The sequence below is a fragment of the Salmo salar genome, chromosome 23 (assembly GCF_965601325.2).
Source record: "Salmo salar chromosome 23, fSalSal1, whole genome shotgun sequence".
Classification (NCBI taxonomy): Eukaryota; Metazoa; Chordata; class Actinopteri; order Salmoniformes; family Salmonidae; genus Salmo; species Salmo salar.
In genome coordinates, this window is record NC_138313.1 from 43,186,069 (window position 1) to 43,205,427 (window position 19,359).

Here is a 19,359-nt window from a genome sequence, read left to right on the forward strand (position 1 = left end):
CAAGAAATTTGTGGAGTGGTTGAAAAACGAGTTTCAATGACTCCAACCTAAGTGTATGTAAACTTCCGACTTCAACTGTATGTTCTGAACCACTTTTTGTCATTCCCAGTTTTAATTTCTGTACCTGTAACAATTTTTCAAACGATACAAGTCAGGCCTATTATTATTTTTTTTTTTAATTAGTTCAAAGTCTCCATCACTGGACCCAGTGGATGGGCAGTAAATCGGTCAGGGTGTTTTTTTTGTCCTTACCTTATCAGCAGGTATATTTGACAAAAGGCACCTGATAGTCTAACTCTGAAGTCACCCTTTCCTGTTCAAAGGTCAGAGCTATAAAGTACATCTCCCTTTATCTTCCAACTCTAGTGAGCGGACCTTGGTCGGCTCTGTTTTCGTAGACTGTATAGACCCCATTAGTCATGTGTGTGTGTGTGTGTGTGTGTGTGTGTGTCTCAGGTGAACTGGTAGGCGTTAGTCATGTGTGTAGGCACAATCAACTCTAAGGGCGATAAGGACCCACCACGCCTCACAGGTCTGCCAGGGCTGCCAAAGGCATCAATGGGCTGTACCGTCCAGTAACTGAAACAAAGTGAGTACTCCAACAAGGTGAGACAATCCTACATATATTTCACATCTGTAGTGTGTCACAAAAAACTTACAATGTATAAATGCTTTACACATTTTAATCATTGGTTTGCCATGAATGTTAACTCAATTACCATACCACATTATGATATTTTTTAACAATTTATTATTTATTGCAGTTTTGTCATTCAGTAGTAGACTGCTGTTTTACAGAATTATTCCACATGATAATAGACTGCTAATTGCTAAATTGTAATGCAAATACATATTTTTTGCAATTATTCCTTCTGCAATGGAAATGCCTTTATAAAGAAACTTCTCTTGCATCATTTCCTCCTGTGAACTTTGATCAGATAACGTATAAGCTTGCTATTTCCTCATTTCATGTCTTGATCACTGCATTATCCCCTGCTAAATAGTCCTACCTAAAAGTCTCCCTCAGAATACAGTATTGCAATAATCTTGCCTTGACCTTTCAGTTGAATTAGGCATATGGCTGAAGAGGGACGTGTGCATCTTTTAAATGTTTTGTATCTCCAAAGCAATATATTTAGCCACTATAGTTGTCCTTGGTGCCTACAAAAAGTCAGGGCGCCTTTCTAAACTCTTGGATCCTGCGATGCATGCTGACTGGTCCAACTAGACTACTGTGTAATTGCGCAAACGCCAGTAGCATACTGTAGGTTTTGTTGGTTTGGGTTAATAAAGCATAATGTTTGTCATATTCCAACCTATTGATAAAATAATTTGATAAACCAATTAAGAAAATGCCAAGAGTATCATCGAGTTGTTCTAAGTTGTCTTTTAAGGATTAAACCGTTAGCGTTACTACACCCACCCATAACCCGTTACATTGTTACTTGGGTGTCTATGGGACGTTTGTCCGTGAGCAATGTTACCTCTAAAACGTTAAAGCGCAAACTTCCAGGGCCCGTTTACTGTGAACGCTGAGGCTGTACTCGCTTTAAGTTAGTTCTACCAGTGGCCAAGTAGGATACTATGCCTATTTTATCATAATGTAGGCAAACAGAGTAGAATACCATCAAAAACAATGGAAAAAATACATCCCCTAACATTTTAATATGGAAATAGCTGTTCTATCATTCAGCCAACACTAGAAGTCAATGTGTGGTGTTCAATGAGACTACATTCCATGAGACTTTTGGGGGGAAAAAACGTGCAGGACTGGACATTATTAACCTGTTCATCCACTGGTCCTTCAGACCAGGTGACAAAACATGTTGTTGTGTTTGATGCAAGAATCCACTTTACAAAATAAAATGCATTATTATTCCCATACCATTATTACAGAGAATCAGACACGTGATGCTACCCTCTGCCTATTGGCTGCTTAGCTTATTCAACCCTTGTCTTAAAATACAACACTGCCCCTTCAATTATTTTTTCGGGTCTCTTTACCTGACTCACTTTTCCAACATGTCTAGAAATGTGCACGTTTTGTGCTCTGTAGGAAGCAATCACTCCCCTATTGCTGACTACAAATGATTTATAACTGGGCTAATAACTCACTAGATGGATATAATATGGCCAATATACTACAGCTGAGTGCTGTATCCAGGCACTCTGCATTGCGTCTTGCGTACGAACAGACCTTAGCCGTGGTATATTGGCCATATACCACACCTCTTTGGGCCTTATTGCTTAAATAGTCCTACTGCAGCTCTGATTGGCTATGCTGTGTAGAGTACGGGCAGCAATAGAAACCTACTCCTATGCTTCTGCCTACAGTACAACACAATGTCTTGCATAGTTAGTTTTGTTTCAGTATGTTGCATTGAAAGTGGCCAATATTGCATTGATTTGATCACAATTGCCACAGTAGAGGGAAACATTGTGCTTCTCTCAGTGGGCTGATATGTCTTCTGCGCTCTGTACAACAGTCCTGGGGGAGCTGCTCGGGGCTAGTGCGCGGCTGTCTCGGGGCTAGTGCACGGTGGTCTCGGGGCTAGTGCGCGGCAGTCTCGGGGCTAGTGCGCGGCAGTCTCGGGGCTAGTGCCGGCGGTCTCGGGGCTAGTGCGCGGCGGTCTCGGAGCTAGTGCGCAGCTTAGAGGGAACATATAGGGTGGTAGCCTACTTGTTCTAATTGAGTTTGACAAGATATATTGTTTAATCTGACATTTCTAATTTAATATTTCTCAATTCAATAGTGTTTCATTAACACAATTAAATTATGTCGATCTGTAATAGCAATGTAATAAAAAAAATAAAAACCTATTTCCAGTAGGACTAACTACTGTCCAACACTGAATTAAGTAGGCTGGCGTGTATGGGAATTGAGAGCGTTTTGAAAGGAGGGGTGAAATACACACGGACCTATAGCCTAGTCCAGCCGCTTCGTCTGTTGCTGCATTCACTTGGATCCCTCAGCAGTCACACCACGCGCCGGTCTCTTCCAGTCTCACTCATCTTATCCTCTCTGATTTCCCTCCTTTCCTTTTAGACTCGTAGCATCACCAAGGCTCACATTCCATTCATCCATCCCTACCTCTCAAAAACTCTGGAAATAAAACAATGGCGAACAACTTTGCCAGAATTTTGTCCGGCAAACGGAATGTGGGTATTATGTCATTAGTTGGAGCCGGGTCTTTGACAGCGGCCTTTCTGCTCAACCGTGAACATGTCACCGCCGGAGCGCAAGTACGGAGAGTGTACCCTGCCAGGTAACCCACGACGCCCGCTATTGCGCTATATGGACATTCAGTCCAGCCATTTGTCATTCTGTAGACCTGTTGTTTTTGATGCAATAATACAAATGTAAAAGTCTACGCTGACCTACACTGAATTCTCTGACTGTCAAAACTGGAGACTAGATGCCATTATTTTAGCAGCAGCATTGTATGAATGTGCTATTTCGAGTCGGTTCTTTCTTACTTAGCTTTTTGTGGAAATGATAAATGACCTAGGCCTGTTTTATTCATGAAATGTTCAATCTATATTCCGCCTCATGTTCTTTATGCCTAATGATGAAAGATAAATATAAAACAATTAAAATCTATAAGAGTGCTCTGAATGCATGGACTACTGATGGAATGTTTCGCCAACAATATGTAGACTACAATGATACGCTCTAATTCATTATTTGGTGAGATAGACAGGTGTGTTTTTTTTCTTCCAGAACCATGTTGGAAAGGTCTAGAATGAATCTAGAATCTCCTTATATGACTTGCGTGGGGGCTGGGCTAAAACTCAGATTTATGGTTTTATAATGATAGGCAGAATCTACCGCAAAACCGATTAGAGAAGATGCTGGAGGCAAAATGCAAAACTGGACAAACCGATTGCATAACGCGTAGGCCTATTAAGAAATATAGGATATTCCGTTTCCAAAGCATAGTCGAAGAATGCTCGACCTCTGCTGCGATCAGATTGTAGCATGTATGGTTGCACTGTTGTGTCTGTAATGACCGCGCACTGTGCCATGTGTAGGCTAAACATACCGCGCACTGTGCCATGTGTAGGCTAAACATACCGCGCACTGTGCCATGTGTAGGCTAAACATACCGCGCACTGTGCCATGTGTAGGCTAAACATACCGCGGATGCGCTGGTATGTCTTAAGAAAAGCACAGGTACATTAGAACAGAGTGATAGATGGAAATCACTGTAGCTGTTGGCTATTGAGTAGCCTAGGCTACATTGCAGCGAGTCTTAAGGCTGTAATTATCATAATGGTGTCATCAATCACCTATTTCCTATATATATATATATATATATATATATATATATATATATATATATATATATATATTGTAGTTAGTCCTACAAAAATTGCTAAATCATTGTCTTTGAGAACCACAAGGATAATACAATATATATATTTATTTATTTTATATATATTTTATTTTTATTATTTTTTTTATTATCCTTGTGGTTCTCAAAGACAATGATTTAGCAATTTTTGTCTGTATGACTGAATGTATCCCGACAGTGCGGAGTACCCGGACCTGCGCAAGCACAACAACTGCATGGCCAGCCACCTGACACCTGCCATCTATGCCAAGCTGGTGGACAAGGCCACGCCCAACGGCTACACTCTGGACCAGGCCATCCAGACTGGCGTGGACAACCCCGGGCACCCCTTCATCAAGACCGTGGGCATGGTGGCAGGGGACGAGGAGTCCTATGAGGTCAGAGCAGGCAGCCGTTAGACGTCATGAATGCAGATGACAGATGTATAGTTTTCATCAGGGTGAAGCCATAGGCTGTCTATTTTCTCAGTTCCTCCGCTCTGACAAAGCACATTGGAGGAGAGGATCCAATGTCCCCTCTGGATCTCATCCTCAAAATTAGCTTTACATTTAAAAAAAATAATAAGTAAAACTGTTTTTGCTTTGTAATTATGGGGTATTGTGTGTAGATTGATGAGGGGAAAATAACAATTTAATTCATTTTAGAAGAAGGCTGTATCGTAACAAAATGTGGAAAATGTCAAGGGGACTGAATACTTTCCGAATGCACTGCATATATTCAATATCTGCTTTTTTAATAGGTGTCCTTCTTTGTTTGACGTTTCTTAAAGCCATAAAAAGCCCATTTAGTCGATAGGCTACATTTATGTCAGCTACATTAAGAATGAATGAGTACTCTGTCTTTTGATATTTTCTGACATGAGGAGGAACAAGAGCAGTGGTCTATTGACCACATTTGATATTACAATCCCAGCCACTTAATCTGACAATGGAGAACAGGCACACCCAATCCCCCTGTCCCATTTCAGACTGAGACCATCTACCACTGCACCAGAGGGGTGTTGGTTTTAGGATAGAGGAGACTTTTTCATTTGGGATCACATCATTTGGTCATCAGTTTTATTGCTTGCTATGAGACTACACCTACTCAGAGACATTGCTATAATAGTATAGTATAAATCATACTATAGTACAATACTATACTGTAAGCCTGTCTAATAGTTTGTAAAGTGACAGTGATTCTCTTAATGTAGTCTACAAGGAGGCAGCATGTAGCCTGGTAGTTAGAGCGTTGGGCCAGAAACCGAAAGGTTGCTGGATCGAATCCCCGAGCTGACAAGGTAAAAATCTGTCGTTCTGTCCCTGAGCAAGGCAGTTAACCCACTGTTCCCCGGGCGCCGATGTCGATTTAAGGCATCCCCCCCCCCCCACCTCTATGATTCAGAGGGGTTGGGTTAAAGGCGGAAGACACATTTCAGTTGAATGCATTCAGCTATACAACTGACTAGGTATCCCCCTTTCCTTTCCCATAACTCCTAACCAAATGAGAGACTGTATAATGATGACATTTTTGATGTGGGGGGGGGTTTCAGGTGTTTGCAGACCTCCTTGACCCGGTCATCAAGGAGAGGCACAATGGCTACGACCCTCAGACTATGACCCATCCCACCGACTTGGACTCCAGCAAGGTACAGAGATACAACTTCACTGAAAACAACAGTATGGGCTGTGTCTGGTCAAAAGTAGTGCACTATATAGAGAATAGGGTGCCAGTGTGCCCTCATCAGTGAGATTTCTAGAACTGGCTGAATGGTGGAGCTGTCCTTAAGCTAAGTTTGCCCTGACCGTCACTATCTCTACCTGGTCACACCACACACAGACCATGTTAGGTGTCGCATATTTAACATTAGAAAGAGGACAGATTCACTCACTGGACACTATACTAATCAGTGATACCAGCTAATATTATATCGTTAGGCAGTAAATCGATTGTGCATACTGGAACGTTAATCATACATTATGTTGTATTACATGAATGTCGTTTCTGTCTGATGAAAACCTCTTGTCTCCAAAACAGAAACCTTTCAGGAAATTGAAAACAAATTACCATATTTTCTCTTTAACGAACATATAATTCTGAAACTAGAAGCTTAAATTAAATGTTCAGAGTACATTGAGGGAAGTTACTGCTTTAAATAAAAACATTTTTAAATGTCACAAGGTTTTCATCAGACAGCGATGATATGTTATATGCTACAAAGAATGTCAATTACTGTATATGGCATACAAATCACATATCAAAGGAACCTAATGTAGGATCAATAATCATGTCATGACTTCCTTAAATCATTTTGCTTTTTGGGGAGCATAGGTCATTCACAAATTTCCTTCATGTCGGTTTCATGATACTAGGCCTAACTGTCATACTATTTACTACTATAGCTAGGCCATTCGTTATTTTTTCTGTTTGCCTCCGTCTGTCAGCTCAAGTCGGGCAAATTCGACGAGCGCTACGTGCTGTCGTCGCGGGTCAGGACGGGCCGTAGCATCAGGGGACTGAGCCTGCCCCCGGCGTGTACCCGGGCAGAGCGCCGGGAGGTAGAGAAGGTGGTGGTGGACGCCCTGGCTGGCCTGAAGGGGGACCTGGCGGGGACATATTACAGCCTCACCCACATGACAGACCAGGAGCAGCAGCAGCTCATTGACGTGAGTCAGGATGCCAATCCATTTGAAGACCTAAAGGACCGGAGAGAAACAATAGCAGATATGTTTTGTTAGGCATTGAAGTTGTTCCCCTTTCATTAAGACAGCATTTCCTGTCTCTACTGTGTTGACACAGGACCACTTCCTGTTCGATAAACCCGTGTCCCCTCTGCTGACCTGTTCGGGGATGGCCCGCGATTGGCCAGATGCACGTGGTATCTGGTAAGCTGTTGGTTGTAGATACAGAACCTTAGTGGTCATAACGGTGAAAGGTGATTTTGATTATTGTCTCTTAGTTATTATTTGCATACAGTCGGTGCTACACATCACCATGACCCTTCTTTATGGAGGTTTTCCATCTAGCAAACTGACAATGTCCCCTAGCTTGTATCTCCTGTAGACTGAGCCGTAGACTCTCCTGTAGACTGAGCCGTAGACTCTCCTGTAGACTGAGCCGTAGACTCTCCTGTAGACTGAGCCTTAGATGTACATTAGTGATGCAGACAATGCCCTCTCCGCATTGAGTTTCAGTTGGTGCCCAGAAATAGCCTGATGCCAACCGCTACTCTGCCAGGACCTGCTCCAGCCTTTCTCTACCCATCTACAGCATGCCAACCTCTCCTCTATAATTCATCCTCAGGGCTCTAAATTAAAAATGTTCTGACAGCTCTCTCCCCCTTTCATGCTTCTATCTGCTCTCCTGGCTTCAGACCTATCTATTACTTCATTCAATTCTCTAATTGTTTTCAGGAGGCCATTGGGGCAAATATGCCATTGTCTATAATGCAATGCATTGCAAGAACATTTTTGCTTATATGGAAATACTGTATCCATTACAATGCAATTTGATTATTGCGTATGTGGCAATACTGTACACCGCCACCATCACCTCAATGAAGTTATAACGTATGGGAAATGGAACCTGGACATTAACTCTAGCTGGTACAATAAAGGATGGAGAAATGATCTCTCTGTCATGTATAAATGGTTTAACTCAATCCAATTTGAGGGATGCTCTGAGCTCCTTTTTAGACCACCCGGATCAAACCTGATTACCGACAGAAAGGAGAAGCAGAACCTTCTATTTTGTAAATAAAGGCCTCTGAGGAAAAGCATTTATTATCAACGATCGTGATCAGCTCCTCTGAAATAGTCTACGTACACTGGTGGGAGCGCTGGCATCCCATGACATTAGGAAGCACTACACAAGTATTGATTTAAGAGTGTGTTTTGTGTAGTTTTTATTTTATTTTAAATTAGTATTGATACGTTTTGTGTTTTCAACACTCGCTACTCCTTTGTACGAAACCCAGGCATAACAACACGAAGACCTTCCTGATCTGGATCAATGAAGAGGATCACACCAGAGTCATCTCTATGGAGAAGGGAGGCAACATGAAGAGAGTGTTTGACCGCTTCTGCACAGGCCTGAAAGAGGTGCGTGCGCGCGCAAACACACACCACACACACACACACACACACACACACACACACACACACACACACACACACACACACACACACACACACACACACACACACACACACACACACACACCATTATGTGGCTGCCGGTGTATGTATGCAAGACAAAAATACATCTCAGGGCAAATAAAGTTGTAATTGAATGTTTTTCATCTAGTCTAAAGTGAAAGGTTTGTTCAGGTGGAGAGGCTGATCCAGGAGAAAGGCTGGGAGTTCATGTGGAATGAGAGACTGGGCTACATCCTCACGTGCCCCTCCAACCTGGGCACTGGGCTCCGTGCTGGAGTACACGTCAACCTGCCCAAGCTCAGCAAGGTAACATCTAATCAAGAGCACCAACAAGCATTTTACATTGACATGGGTTAACTAATTAGGGTCAAGTGCGTCGCTCAAGGGTACATCAACAGATGTTTCACCTCGTCGGCTTGGAGATTCGAACCAGTGACCTTTCGGTTACCAGCTCTTAACCGCTAGGCTACCTGCCACCCACGTCATTCCCAACCCACAGGCTATCTTTCCCAACCCACAGGCTATTCCCTCCCCCCCCCCCCCCCCCCCCTTCTTCCCCTGTAATCAGGGACGGATGTAGATATGGGACATCAGGTAGAACCGTAAAACCAGCAGTCCTCCAGACCTCCATGGTAGGACTTGAATGAAACCTATACCCTTACACCAGGGACCAATACGATCCCCACTAGTCAGTCATCCACCACCCATCGTCTTCTGAATGTTTCTCTTTGTTAAGGCACAGCGAAACAGAAAAAAACATTAAAACGGGAAAACGAGCGTTGAGATGCTATCTCTCCATTTTCCAACCGTTTTTCTGTTTGGGCGTCTACTAAAAGTGACTCCTGTCTGGTAAACCTACAGGACCCCCGCTTCACTAAGATCCTGGACAACCTGCGTCTGCAGAAGAGAGGAACCGGGGGAGTGGACACTGCAGCCGTGGGAAGCACCTTCGACATCTCCAACCTGGACAGACTGGGCCAGTCAGAGGTAATGGGGGAATAGATTGTGTTAGATTTAGACACTGATCTTGGGTTGGTTTAACAGTGTTTTTCCCACTACTAATGGGTTCAGTTGGGTTTAGGAGGAGGGGAAGCTGTTCCTAGATCTGTACCTAGGAGAAATGTCATCCCACACAGCTACTGGGTGCATCTCAATAGTTTAAAATGGCGTACTCTCCATTACCGGCGGCTACATTACAAGGCCATGCAAAATAAATTCACTTGGTCATTACAACTGGTACAACCGGGCAAATTTTTCCCAGAAGGGATCGAGATGGAGGACATTCCTCAGTAGCCTACGCTCCTTGTAGGAGGAGCCAAAGGCTTAATTCAAGTCAAAGTTATTACCCATTACAGATGGTAGGGGGAGTGTAGCAAATCCATTCGCTTTACCCATCAGTCAAGTGAATGAAAGGATATGAGAGGGGAATCCATTTTAGACTATAGAGATGCGGCCATGGGTTGCACTGGAAGGCTTGAGAAATGTCTTGAGGAGAGAGACTGTCATGCCTGTGTTTAAACCTAACTCTCTCCTGTGTCTGCATGGGAGACATAAGTCAAGTACACATCAGTATTCTGTACGGTGTGAATCCTGTACACATCAGTATTCTCTACGGTGTGACTCCTCATCAGTATTGTCATGCCTGGGTTGTATGATGGGATTATTAACATGGGTTGTATGATGGGATTATTAACATGGGTTGTATGGTGGGATTATTAACATGGGTTGTATGATGGGTGAATGCATGGTCAGAAGGTGGGGTAGATCCTCTCATAACACTGTGCATTGACACATACACACATGATTCAGCTAATCAAGATGTGGTTGATCAGTTGAATCAGGAACGAGGTATTACAGCCCTGGGAATGAAAGCCATGCATACACTGCAGCTCTCCAGGACCAATCAGTGAGGAATGGAAGGGCAAGTTTGAAAGAGTGGAAGAATGATAGAGACTGAGAGAACGAAAACCGTAGTGGGCGAAAAAAAAACAGAGAGAGTGAGAGTGAGAGAGAGAGAGAGAGAGAGAGAACTTTCAACCATCCACAATCTCTCAGTCCACAGGATTGAGGGGATCGGTTTGAGCACGGTTTAGAATTCTGATCGCTAAACTTGATCACATAATGACTAGTTATTTGGGATGTAAGATAATTCGTAGATCAGTGATTTGGCCACTGTCTGGCCGCAATGCAGTCGATCTCAAACACGCGCACACTTTGGTTGTGTGCCACATCCACGACTGTGCCAACGGGCATCAGATTGCTAGGCCTATATCATATGATAGATGTTGAGAGATCTGTCATGCGTCTGCAATGCAGTCGCTCGCTAACACGCCCACTGTCTCTCTCTGTGATCAGGTCCAGCTAGTGCAGACAGTGGTGGACGGCGTCAACTACCTGATCGAATGTGAGAAGAAGCTGGAGAAGGGTCAGGACATCAAGATCCCTCCGCCGGTCAGGAAGTAGACTAACCCCCCCCCCCACCTCTTCCCACCAACCTCTGTCTCATCCCCATCAGAGCCATAGGTAATGTGTACACATCCAACTGTCAGATTTAAATGGCACCAAACGTTCCAAGAACATTATTCTGGAAGTCATTGGGACGTTTGGAGCCAAAATGCCTGACAAGTTGGCTAAACTCTGCATACCTATAGCTCTAATCCCTATAAAATTATACGTAATGGACTCCTGCTTAACACCTAAACCAGGTCTCTTTTGAGAAATAGACTAACCTGGTTAAATAATATAGGTTAAATAAATCAAATAAACCTCCTAACCCTAAACTACAGCATGTCCTATACTCAATGTGTCTGCTACCATTTCTCCTCTCCTGTGTATTATTGGGTGGATTCCTATATTCTATATACCATGGTATTGTTGAATGCTTGTTTCTGATTGGCTTGAAGGGCATTCTAGAGCGTTCATTATTTCTCTATAACGCACAGTATATCAGCACGGAAGAATTCAAAGGCTATAGTTAATTCTTACATGTTTTGAGCTGCTTTTGAAAGCAAAAGTCGAATGGAAAACTTTATTAGCATTGCTGAATTAGATTTTCATAATGGCAAGCTAGTAACTAACTGATGGTTTGGTTAGCTAAACTAGCAAGTCTGTTTGTTTAGTTACTATGGAAACTACTGTAGCTATCTAGTAAGCTTTCTAGCAACTTCAGTGGATGTTAAACACATTTCTACTGGAAAATCAACACACATCTAGCGGAACATTTGACATTTTAGCCATGGTATGAAAGGGATAACCAACACGGTGCTCTATGCGTTCTCTGGAAAATAAAGTAACTCCGTGGAAGGTCAATCCCGCTCTTTGTAGCGCGTCGTGAAACACACCTTCCACGTCGTTAATTGTTTTCCATAGAGCGCATAGCTCCTCGGTGACGATCCCTTACATAATCCATCCATTTGTCGTAGTCTACATTCAGTGTAACCATGTAGTGATTGTTGACAACTTGAATGTAGCACAACAGCCATGTTGGACTGATAATAACTTGTACAGGGTTTGTCTGTATGCTGGGGTTATTAATAAGACACGGGTTGAACTAAGTCCTACTAATAACTCATGCTAAACTACTCTGCTCAGTGCTTGATGACGTACTGTACGTATCAAGCAGCAATATCATTTCAACCCACCATTGAATGTCATTCTCAAACATATTTTATTAAAGAAACCATCTATTTAATATCTTTCTCATTCGTCATTAATATTTTAAACCTGTTGCATGCCTGTTGCAGACCTTAGTAACCTTTTAACTGTTCAAGGCTGGTGTATATGCGTGTTTGTGCCTGCATGAAAGCAAAGCTTTGACTGACTTACAGTAGGTGGGCGGCATGGTAATGAAGCGCTCAGACACTGATATTCTAAACAACACTGCACTGTGCTAACTACTTTTACTGTACCCACATTTAAGGTCAAAAAGTGAGTTTGCATTGATTTCTTTTCTGTTTGTATGGTAAGTGATAAGTAATGTTACCCATGACAATGTACGATATGTCAGAACTGCATATCTGCCTAGCTTTCACAATATGAACAATTAATACAATTGTAATCCTAAATCATTGTTAATAAAACCTGTTCTGATATTAGAAGTTGTAACCGGAGCTCCGCCCCTCAGATCTGCCAGCCAGGCTAACATTGGACATTGTAACATATTCAGGCGGTGGATTGGCTCTCCGTATTCAACCAGTGAATGTCTGTCTGTCTGTTTGAAAAGCCTTGCAGAGGCATGTTGTTACTGAAATCTGGGTTGTGTTTTTTAGAGGACAGCGTAGACACATTTTTTGCATTCGAAAACGAAAATGAGCAGTTCTTATTGGACCAAGTATTTCCTTCCCGTTTTAACCTGGTGCCAACGTGTGTCCTGATCTTGTCCACATTCTGATTGTGCCCACATTTTTAGAGTGGTGTAGACGATTAAAATAAGTGATTGTGATGATCTACCTCCGGATGTAGTCGGGGACATGTTGTACCTGGGTCATCCTGACCAGAGCACCAAAATCACATTAATTCAAATGTAACCAGGGCTATAAATAGACTTTAGAAACAATTGTTTTTGTGCTGGGTAAGGTTGAAAATCAAAATCCACAGTGGGTTTCGAACAGTCAAACTTTGGTGTCGTAACCTGTGTTTAACGCCGTCCAACCTACCTCCCTGACGGTCCAACCAGCTCCCAGACCCTCTATCCACTTCCCGGACCGTCGATCCAGCTCCCTGACCCTCCACCCACCTCCATCCTCCTCCCTAACCCTCCAACCAGCTCCCTGACCCTCCACCCACCTCCATCCACCTCCATGACCCTCCATCCTCCCTGATCCTCCCTGACCCTCCAACCTACTCTCTCCCTTAGTATTCATCCAATCAATCAATCTGCCCCAGACTACCTCCGAAGACAGTCAAGCAGGTCTGATCACAAGTTATTTTAATTGTCTACACCTGAAAATGTGGACAAGATCAGGCCACATGTTAGCAGCAGGTATAAACGGGGCTCTTAATAGCATGTGTAGACACGGCCTACCTTGAACAGATTGTGATTGGATTGCCACATCTGGCCACATCTGCAGTCCTCATGCGTCCTTGCAGCATGCCTAAGGCACGTTCACGCAGATGAGCAGGGACCCTGGGCATCTTTCTTTTGGTGTTTTTCAGAGTCAATAGAAAGGCCTCTTTAGTGTCCTAAGTTTTCATAACTGTGACCTTAATTGCCTACCGTCTGTAAGCTGTTAGTGTCTTAACAACCGTTCCACTGGTGCATGTACATTAATTGTTTATGGTTAATTGAACAAGCATGGGAAACAGTGTTTAAACCCTTTACGGTGCAGATCTGTGAAGTTATTTGGATTTTTACGAATTATCTTTGAAAGACATGGGAAAAGGGACGTTGCTTTTTTTGCTGAGTTTACAATAAAGCATGCCATATACACTCAGTGGTAATTTTATTAGGTACACCCTTCAAGTACTGGGTTGGACACCCCTTTGCCTCCAGAACAGCCTGAATTCTTCTGAGCATGGAAACATTGCTCAATTGGTATCAAGAGACCTAACGTGTGCCAGGAAAACACTCCCCACACCATTACACCACCCACACCAGCCTGTACCGTTGACACCAGGCAGGATGGGGCCATGGACTCATGCTGTTCACTCCAAATCCTGACTCAGCATGACACAACAGGAATCGGGATTCGTCAGACCAGGCAATGTTTTACCACTCCTCAACTGTCCAGTGTTGGTGATGGCGTGCCCACTGGAGCCACTTCTTCTTGTTTTTCGCTGATAGGAGTGGGACCCGGTGTGGTCGTCTGTTGCCCTATACGGTGACTTCAGAAAGTATTCAGACCCCTTGACCTTTTCCACATTTTGTTACGTTACTGCCTTATTCTAAAATTGATTGAAACTGTAGCCCAGTGTTTAATGTAACTGTGTAGCCCAGTGTTTAATGTAACTGTAGCCCAGTGTTTAATGTAACTGTGTAGCCCAGTGTTTAATGTAACTGTGTAGCCCAGTGTTTAATGTAACTGTAGCCCAGTGTTTAATGTAACTCTAGTCCAGTATTTAATGTAACTCTAGTCCAATATTTAATGTAACTGTAGCCCAGTGTTTAATGTAACTCTAGTCCAGTGTTTAATGTAACTGTAGTCCAGTATTTAATGTAACTGTAGCCCAGTGTTTAATGTAACTCTAGTCCAGTGTTTAATGTAACTGTAGCCCAGTGTTTAATGTAACTGTGTAGCCCAGTGTTTAATGTAACTGTGTTGCCAGTGTTTAATGTAACTGTAGCCCAGTGTTTAATGTAACTGTAGCCCAGTGTTTAATGTAACTGTAGCCCAGTGTTTAATGTAACTGTAGCCCAGTGTTTTAATGTGTATGAATGGTGGTAGATGTACTCTTACTTTAGAAACAACCATTTTATTATAGCACATTATAAGGACAGGTTGCTGTTGTTTTTTTACCCATGAGGCTTTTGAAATACTAAGACAACCAGTACCATATTATCCGGTGGCACAAAACCAGCGCAGTGCACTACTACGGATGTAAACGGCTGCCAGTACACAGTATTACAGCACTGGAGACAGTCCAACATGACGATGTAACTCCTACAGACAGGTCTGCAGTGGTCTTTATTATTCTGCAGTAATCTGATTCCAATTACAGAGGGTCTGTTTATCTAGCTGCATTAAATAGATTAACAAAGGGTCATCTGCCAGTTTTAAAACGTCTTGCAATTTTGTTCCTAATGAACACGACCCAGAGCTGAAAAGAGACGCCTGAACACTACAAGGTAGCCACAGAGTCAGAGATAGCACTCTATAAGTAGGTCAAGAAGTTATTCCTGTAATGTGCCCTTGTGTGAGGACGGGATTTGATTAAATAAATGGAACAGTGAACAGTGATGTGAAACAGAGTGATATTCAGGTTGGTTTGACATTGTGTACATCTTAAAGACTGCAGCAATCTTACAAAACTCATCAGTCTTTTGACATCTGTGTGACTACACTGGGAAATAAAAAAAATGTAAGCATAAAATATAGCGGCTGCCATCAATGGTATTGCTACAGTACTCCGTAAAGCATTGTCCAGCTGGAGTGGAGTGTTTTCTACATTCAAACTTTCTTCTAAAGCTGATTGAACTTCTGGTCAGGTGCTGATTGGTGGGTTGTCCTGCAACCAGACAATGTTATCAACCAAGTCTGACCTGCCGGCGTGCGACTGATGATGTCATTGTTGTGGGTCCTGCTTGCCTGAAGGCCCTCCGGATGGCCCTTGGCCATTTTGCATCAAACTTCTGTGTGTACAAGACTGATGTTCATCTTTGCAGGGCAATTTGTATTCTTGGTGACCTCTTGGTTTGGCGTTACACTGAACAAAACTATAAACGCAACATGCAACAATTTCTAAGATTCTACCGAGTTCCTGTTCATTCAAAGACCTAATCTATGGATGTCACATGACCAGGAATACAGATATGCATCTGTTGGTCATCGAATCCCCGAGCTGACGAGGTACAAATCTGTCGTTCTGCCCCTGATTGTCAATAAGAATTTGTTCTTAACTGAGTTGCCTAGTTAAATAAAGGTTAAATAAATAAATAAATGATCAATGGAAGCAGGATGCACCTGAGCTCAATTTCAAGTCTCATAGCAAAGGGTCTGAATACTTACATAAAAAATAAGGTATTCCTGTTTTTTAATTGTAATACATTTGCAAAAATGTATAAATAACTGTTTTTGCTTTGTCATTATTGGGTATTGTGTGTAGATTGATCTTTTTTTTATTTAATCAATTTTAGAATAAAGCTGTAACGTAACAAAATGTGTGTAAAGTCAAGAGGTCTGAATACTTTCTGAATGCACTATAAATGTGGACATGATAAAACGTGAAAAATATCAGGCATATTGACTTCCCACAAATGCCAAATTTATAGCATTTGGAGACAGTGGCCAGGTAAACAAAACCAAATAACAGAGTTCTACCAGGCTGTATTCAGGAAATAACAGAGTTCTACCAGGCTGTATTTAGGAAATAACAGAGTTCTACCAGGCTGTATTCAGGAAATAACAGAGTTCTACCAGGCTGTATTCAGGAAATAACAGAGTTCTACCAGGCTGTATTTAGGAAATAACAGAGTTCTACCAGGCTGTATTCAGGAAATAACAGAGTTCTACCAGGCTGTATTCAGGAAATAACAGAGTTCTACCAGGCTGTATTCAGGAAATAACAAAGTTCTACCAGGCTGTATTAAGGAAATAACAGAGTTCTACCGGGCTGTATTCAGGAAATAACAGAGTTCTACCAGGCTGTATTCAGGAAATAACAGAGTTCTACCAGGCTGTATTAAGGAAATAAGAGTTCTACCAGGCTGTATTCAGGAAATAACAGAGTTCTACCAGGCTGTATTCAGGAAATAACAGAGTTCTACCAGGCTGTATTCAGGAAATAACAGAGTTCTACCAGGCTGTATTCAGGAAATAACAAAGTTCTACCAGGCTGTATTCAGGAAATAAGAGTTCTACCAGGCTGTATTCAGGAAATAACAAAGTTCTACCAGGCTGTATTTAGGAAATAAGAGTTCTACCAGGCTGTATTAAGGAAATAACAGAGTTCTACCAGGCTGTATTAAGGAAATAACAGAGTTCTACCAGGCTGTATTCAGGAAATAACAGAGTTCTACCAGGCTGTATTAAGGAAATAACAAAGTTCTACCAGGCTGTATTAAGGAAATAAGAGTTCTACCAGGCTGTATTCAGGAAATAAGAGTTCTACCAGGCTGTATTAAGGAAATAACAAAGTTCTACCAGGCTGTATTAAGGAAATAAGAGTTCTACCAGGCTGTATTCAGGAAATAAGAGTTCTACCAGGCTGTATTCAGGAAATAACAAAGTTCTACCAGGCTGTATTAAGGAAATAAGAGTTCTACCAGGCTGTATTAAGGAAATAACAGAGTTCTACCAGGCTGTATTCAGGAAATAACAGAGTTCTACCGGGCTGTATTAAGGAAATAAGAGTTCTACCAGGCTGTATTAAGGAAATAACAGAGTTCTACCAGGCTGTATTCAGGAAATAACAGGGTTCTACCAGGCTGTATTAAGGAAATAACAGAGTTCTACCAGGCTGTATTAAGGAAATAACAGAGTTCTACCAGGCTGTATTCAGGAAATAACAAAGTTCTACCAGGCGGTTGAAAAGCCAAAAGAAGGTCGACACCAGCAATGCTATATTATAATTTCAACAAAATTACAAAAATAACTTTAGGTCTGCTTCAGTGGCTTTTATAGGTAGGTAAAGCGTTGTTAAATAAGGACTGATGTCAAATTATGGTAATTCTATTACTTTTATTTTATTACTATTATAAGCATTATTTTATAGGAGACCAACTATTGATTATTAATTGACCCCATGGATCATAAAATGTGTTTTAACCAATGTATGTTGCCTAATATAGTGTGTTGTCAACAGTTAAATCATTTTCACCAAAATAATTGTATTATTTTTATGTACCCTACACTTAGTCCACCATACTTTAATGAGATATCAACCCCTAGTTGAGCACATTTTTACAAAATGATTGCTTTTTAGCTTTTTTTGCATGTTAACTATTTATTTTCCTATTCCTATTATTCAAGATCTCTACTAACAGAAAGGGTGCAATACTAATCCCTTACCAATGGAATTCCTGCCTTTTATCCTATATCTTTGGTGACTGATCTTGACATTTCTTACATCCCTCTGAGTGGGGAAAAGTTAAAGTGCCACAACACTGAACTGCAGCAACCCAAAAGGATACAAATACTGTAAATTGATGCAGGAGGACTGAGGGAGCTGATCAATGAAGTTCAAGAGAAGAATGATTTTGATCCACTTCTAAATCCATTGTCAAAACAAGCTCTACCAACCTATTAAATGTATTCGGGAACATCTTTCCATTGTAAATGAACAAAAATGGCATCTTAAGAACTTTTTAAATGTTTGTAACCATTATGATAACATTGTGCCACCAGAAGGAGTAGTAACACCAATGATGGTAACACCAATGAAACATTTTAGGTAATTTAAGATTTTCTTAATGGAGGACACAGATGCTCAAATCTAAAGCAATCAACCCTGTCTAAAGTGATATGTGATCTGATTAGCTAATCATTTTCTAAAGTGATATGTGCAATGACATCATAAAAGGGTCTGATTAGCTAATCATTTTCTTTAATATAGACCCCTCTGATAAGTTTACCGCTGGAGGGAATGCTCAAGGTCGTAGTATATCTTTGTAATGACAGATTTTTAAGGCGGTAACACCAATGACATAAAACTTAGGGACATATATTTGTTAAAAAATATATTTTAATATCCTTTTTGGTTTTTATTGATATTTACAATATATGAAATATTTTTGTTTACTTTCTAGCTTTCAAAATAATAGATATCTTTAAATCCCCAAAACATGTCACTACAACTCTACTCATCTCTACAGGGAAAAGCCAATTTGCTAGCACTTTAAACAATGCATAAACATTTTGCAATATAAAGGACTTGCATTATGTTTTATCATTGGTAAATATTTAAATATGTATGATGTGTAACTATTTGTCAAGTGTTTTTCATGGTTGCAAAGGGATGCAAATACCAACCCGTTGCAAGAATGACCCGGACATTAAATATCCATATTCCTACATTTTAGGGGCAGAAACTGGGTAATCATTGGAAACTGTTCAATGAGAAAGTAAAAATATGACTCACCCTGACAACAACTGTTGTATTTACCAGATAGGCATATCCAAACCCTGTAATATGAGGATTTGATTCCAGGGAATAATCCCAAGGAGAACTGGTGGATATTGTACATGGCCTACCAGGGGGAAAACTGAAAACTG

At 41.5% G+C, this 19,359-nt stretch overlaps 1 protein-coding gene across 3 annotated transcripts; it reads left to right on the forward strand.

Annotated features, from left to right (window-relative positions):
- The first annotated feature begins 388 nt into the window (after positions 1-388).
- LOC106584654 (creatine kinase U-type, mitochondrial) lies at positions 389-12,182 on the forward strand. Of its 3 annotated transcripts, none has more exons than XM_014170150.3 (10): positions 389-606; positions 3,047-3,266; positions 4,534-4,732; positions 5,887-5,982; positions 6,779-7,000; positions 7,134-7,219; positions 8,311-8,434; positions 8,663-8,797; positions 9,353-9,478; positions 10,847-12,182. In XM_014170150.3, exons 2-10 carry the CDS (start codon positions 3,118-3,120, stop codon positions 10,952-10,954), a joined length of 1,245 nt encoding a protein of 414 aa, XP_014025625.1. In that variant the 5' UTR covers positions 389-606; positions 3,047-3,117; the 3' UTR covers positions 10,955-12,182. The 3 variants fall into 3 exon arrangements, with proteins under 3 accessions (XP_014025625.1, XP_014025626.1, XP_082824275.1); XM_014170151.3 differs by having other exon boundaries at positions 401-589; XM_082968149.1 differs by lacking the exon at positions 389-606 and having other exon boundaries at positions 2,930-3,266.
- Positions 12,183-19,359: the final 7,177 nt, after the last annotated feature.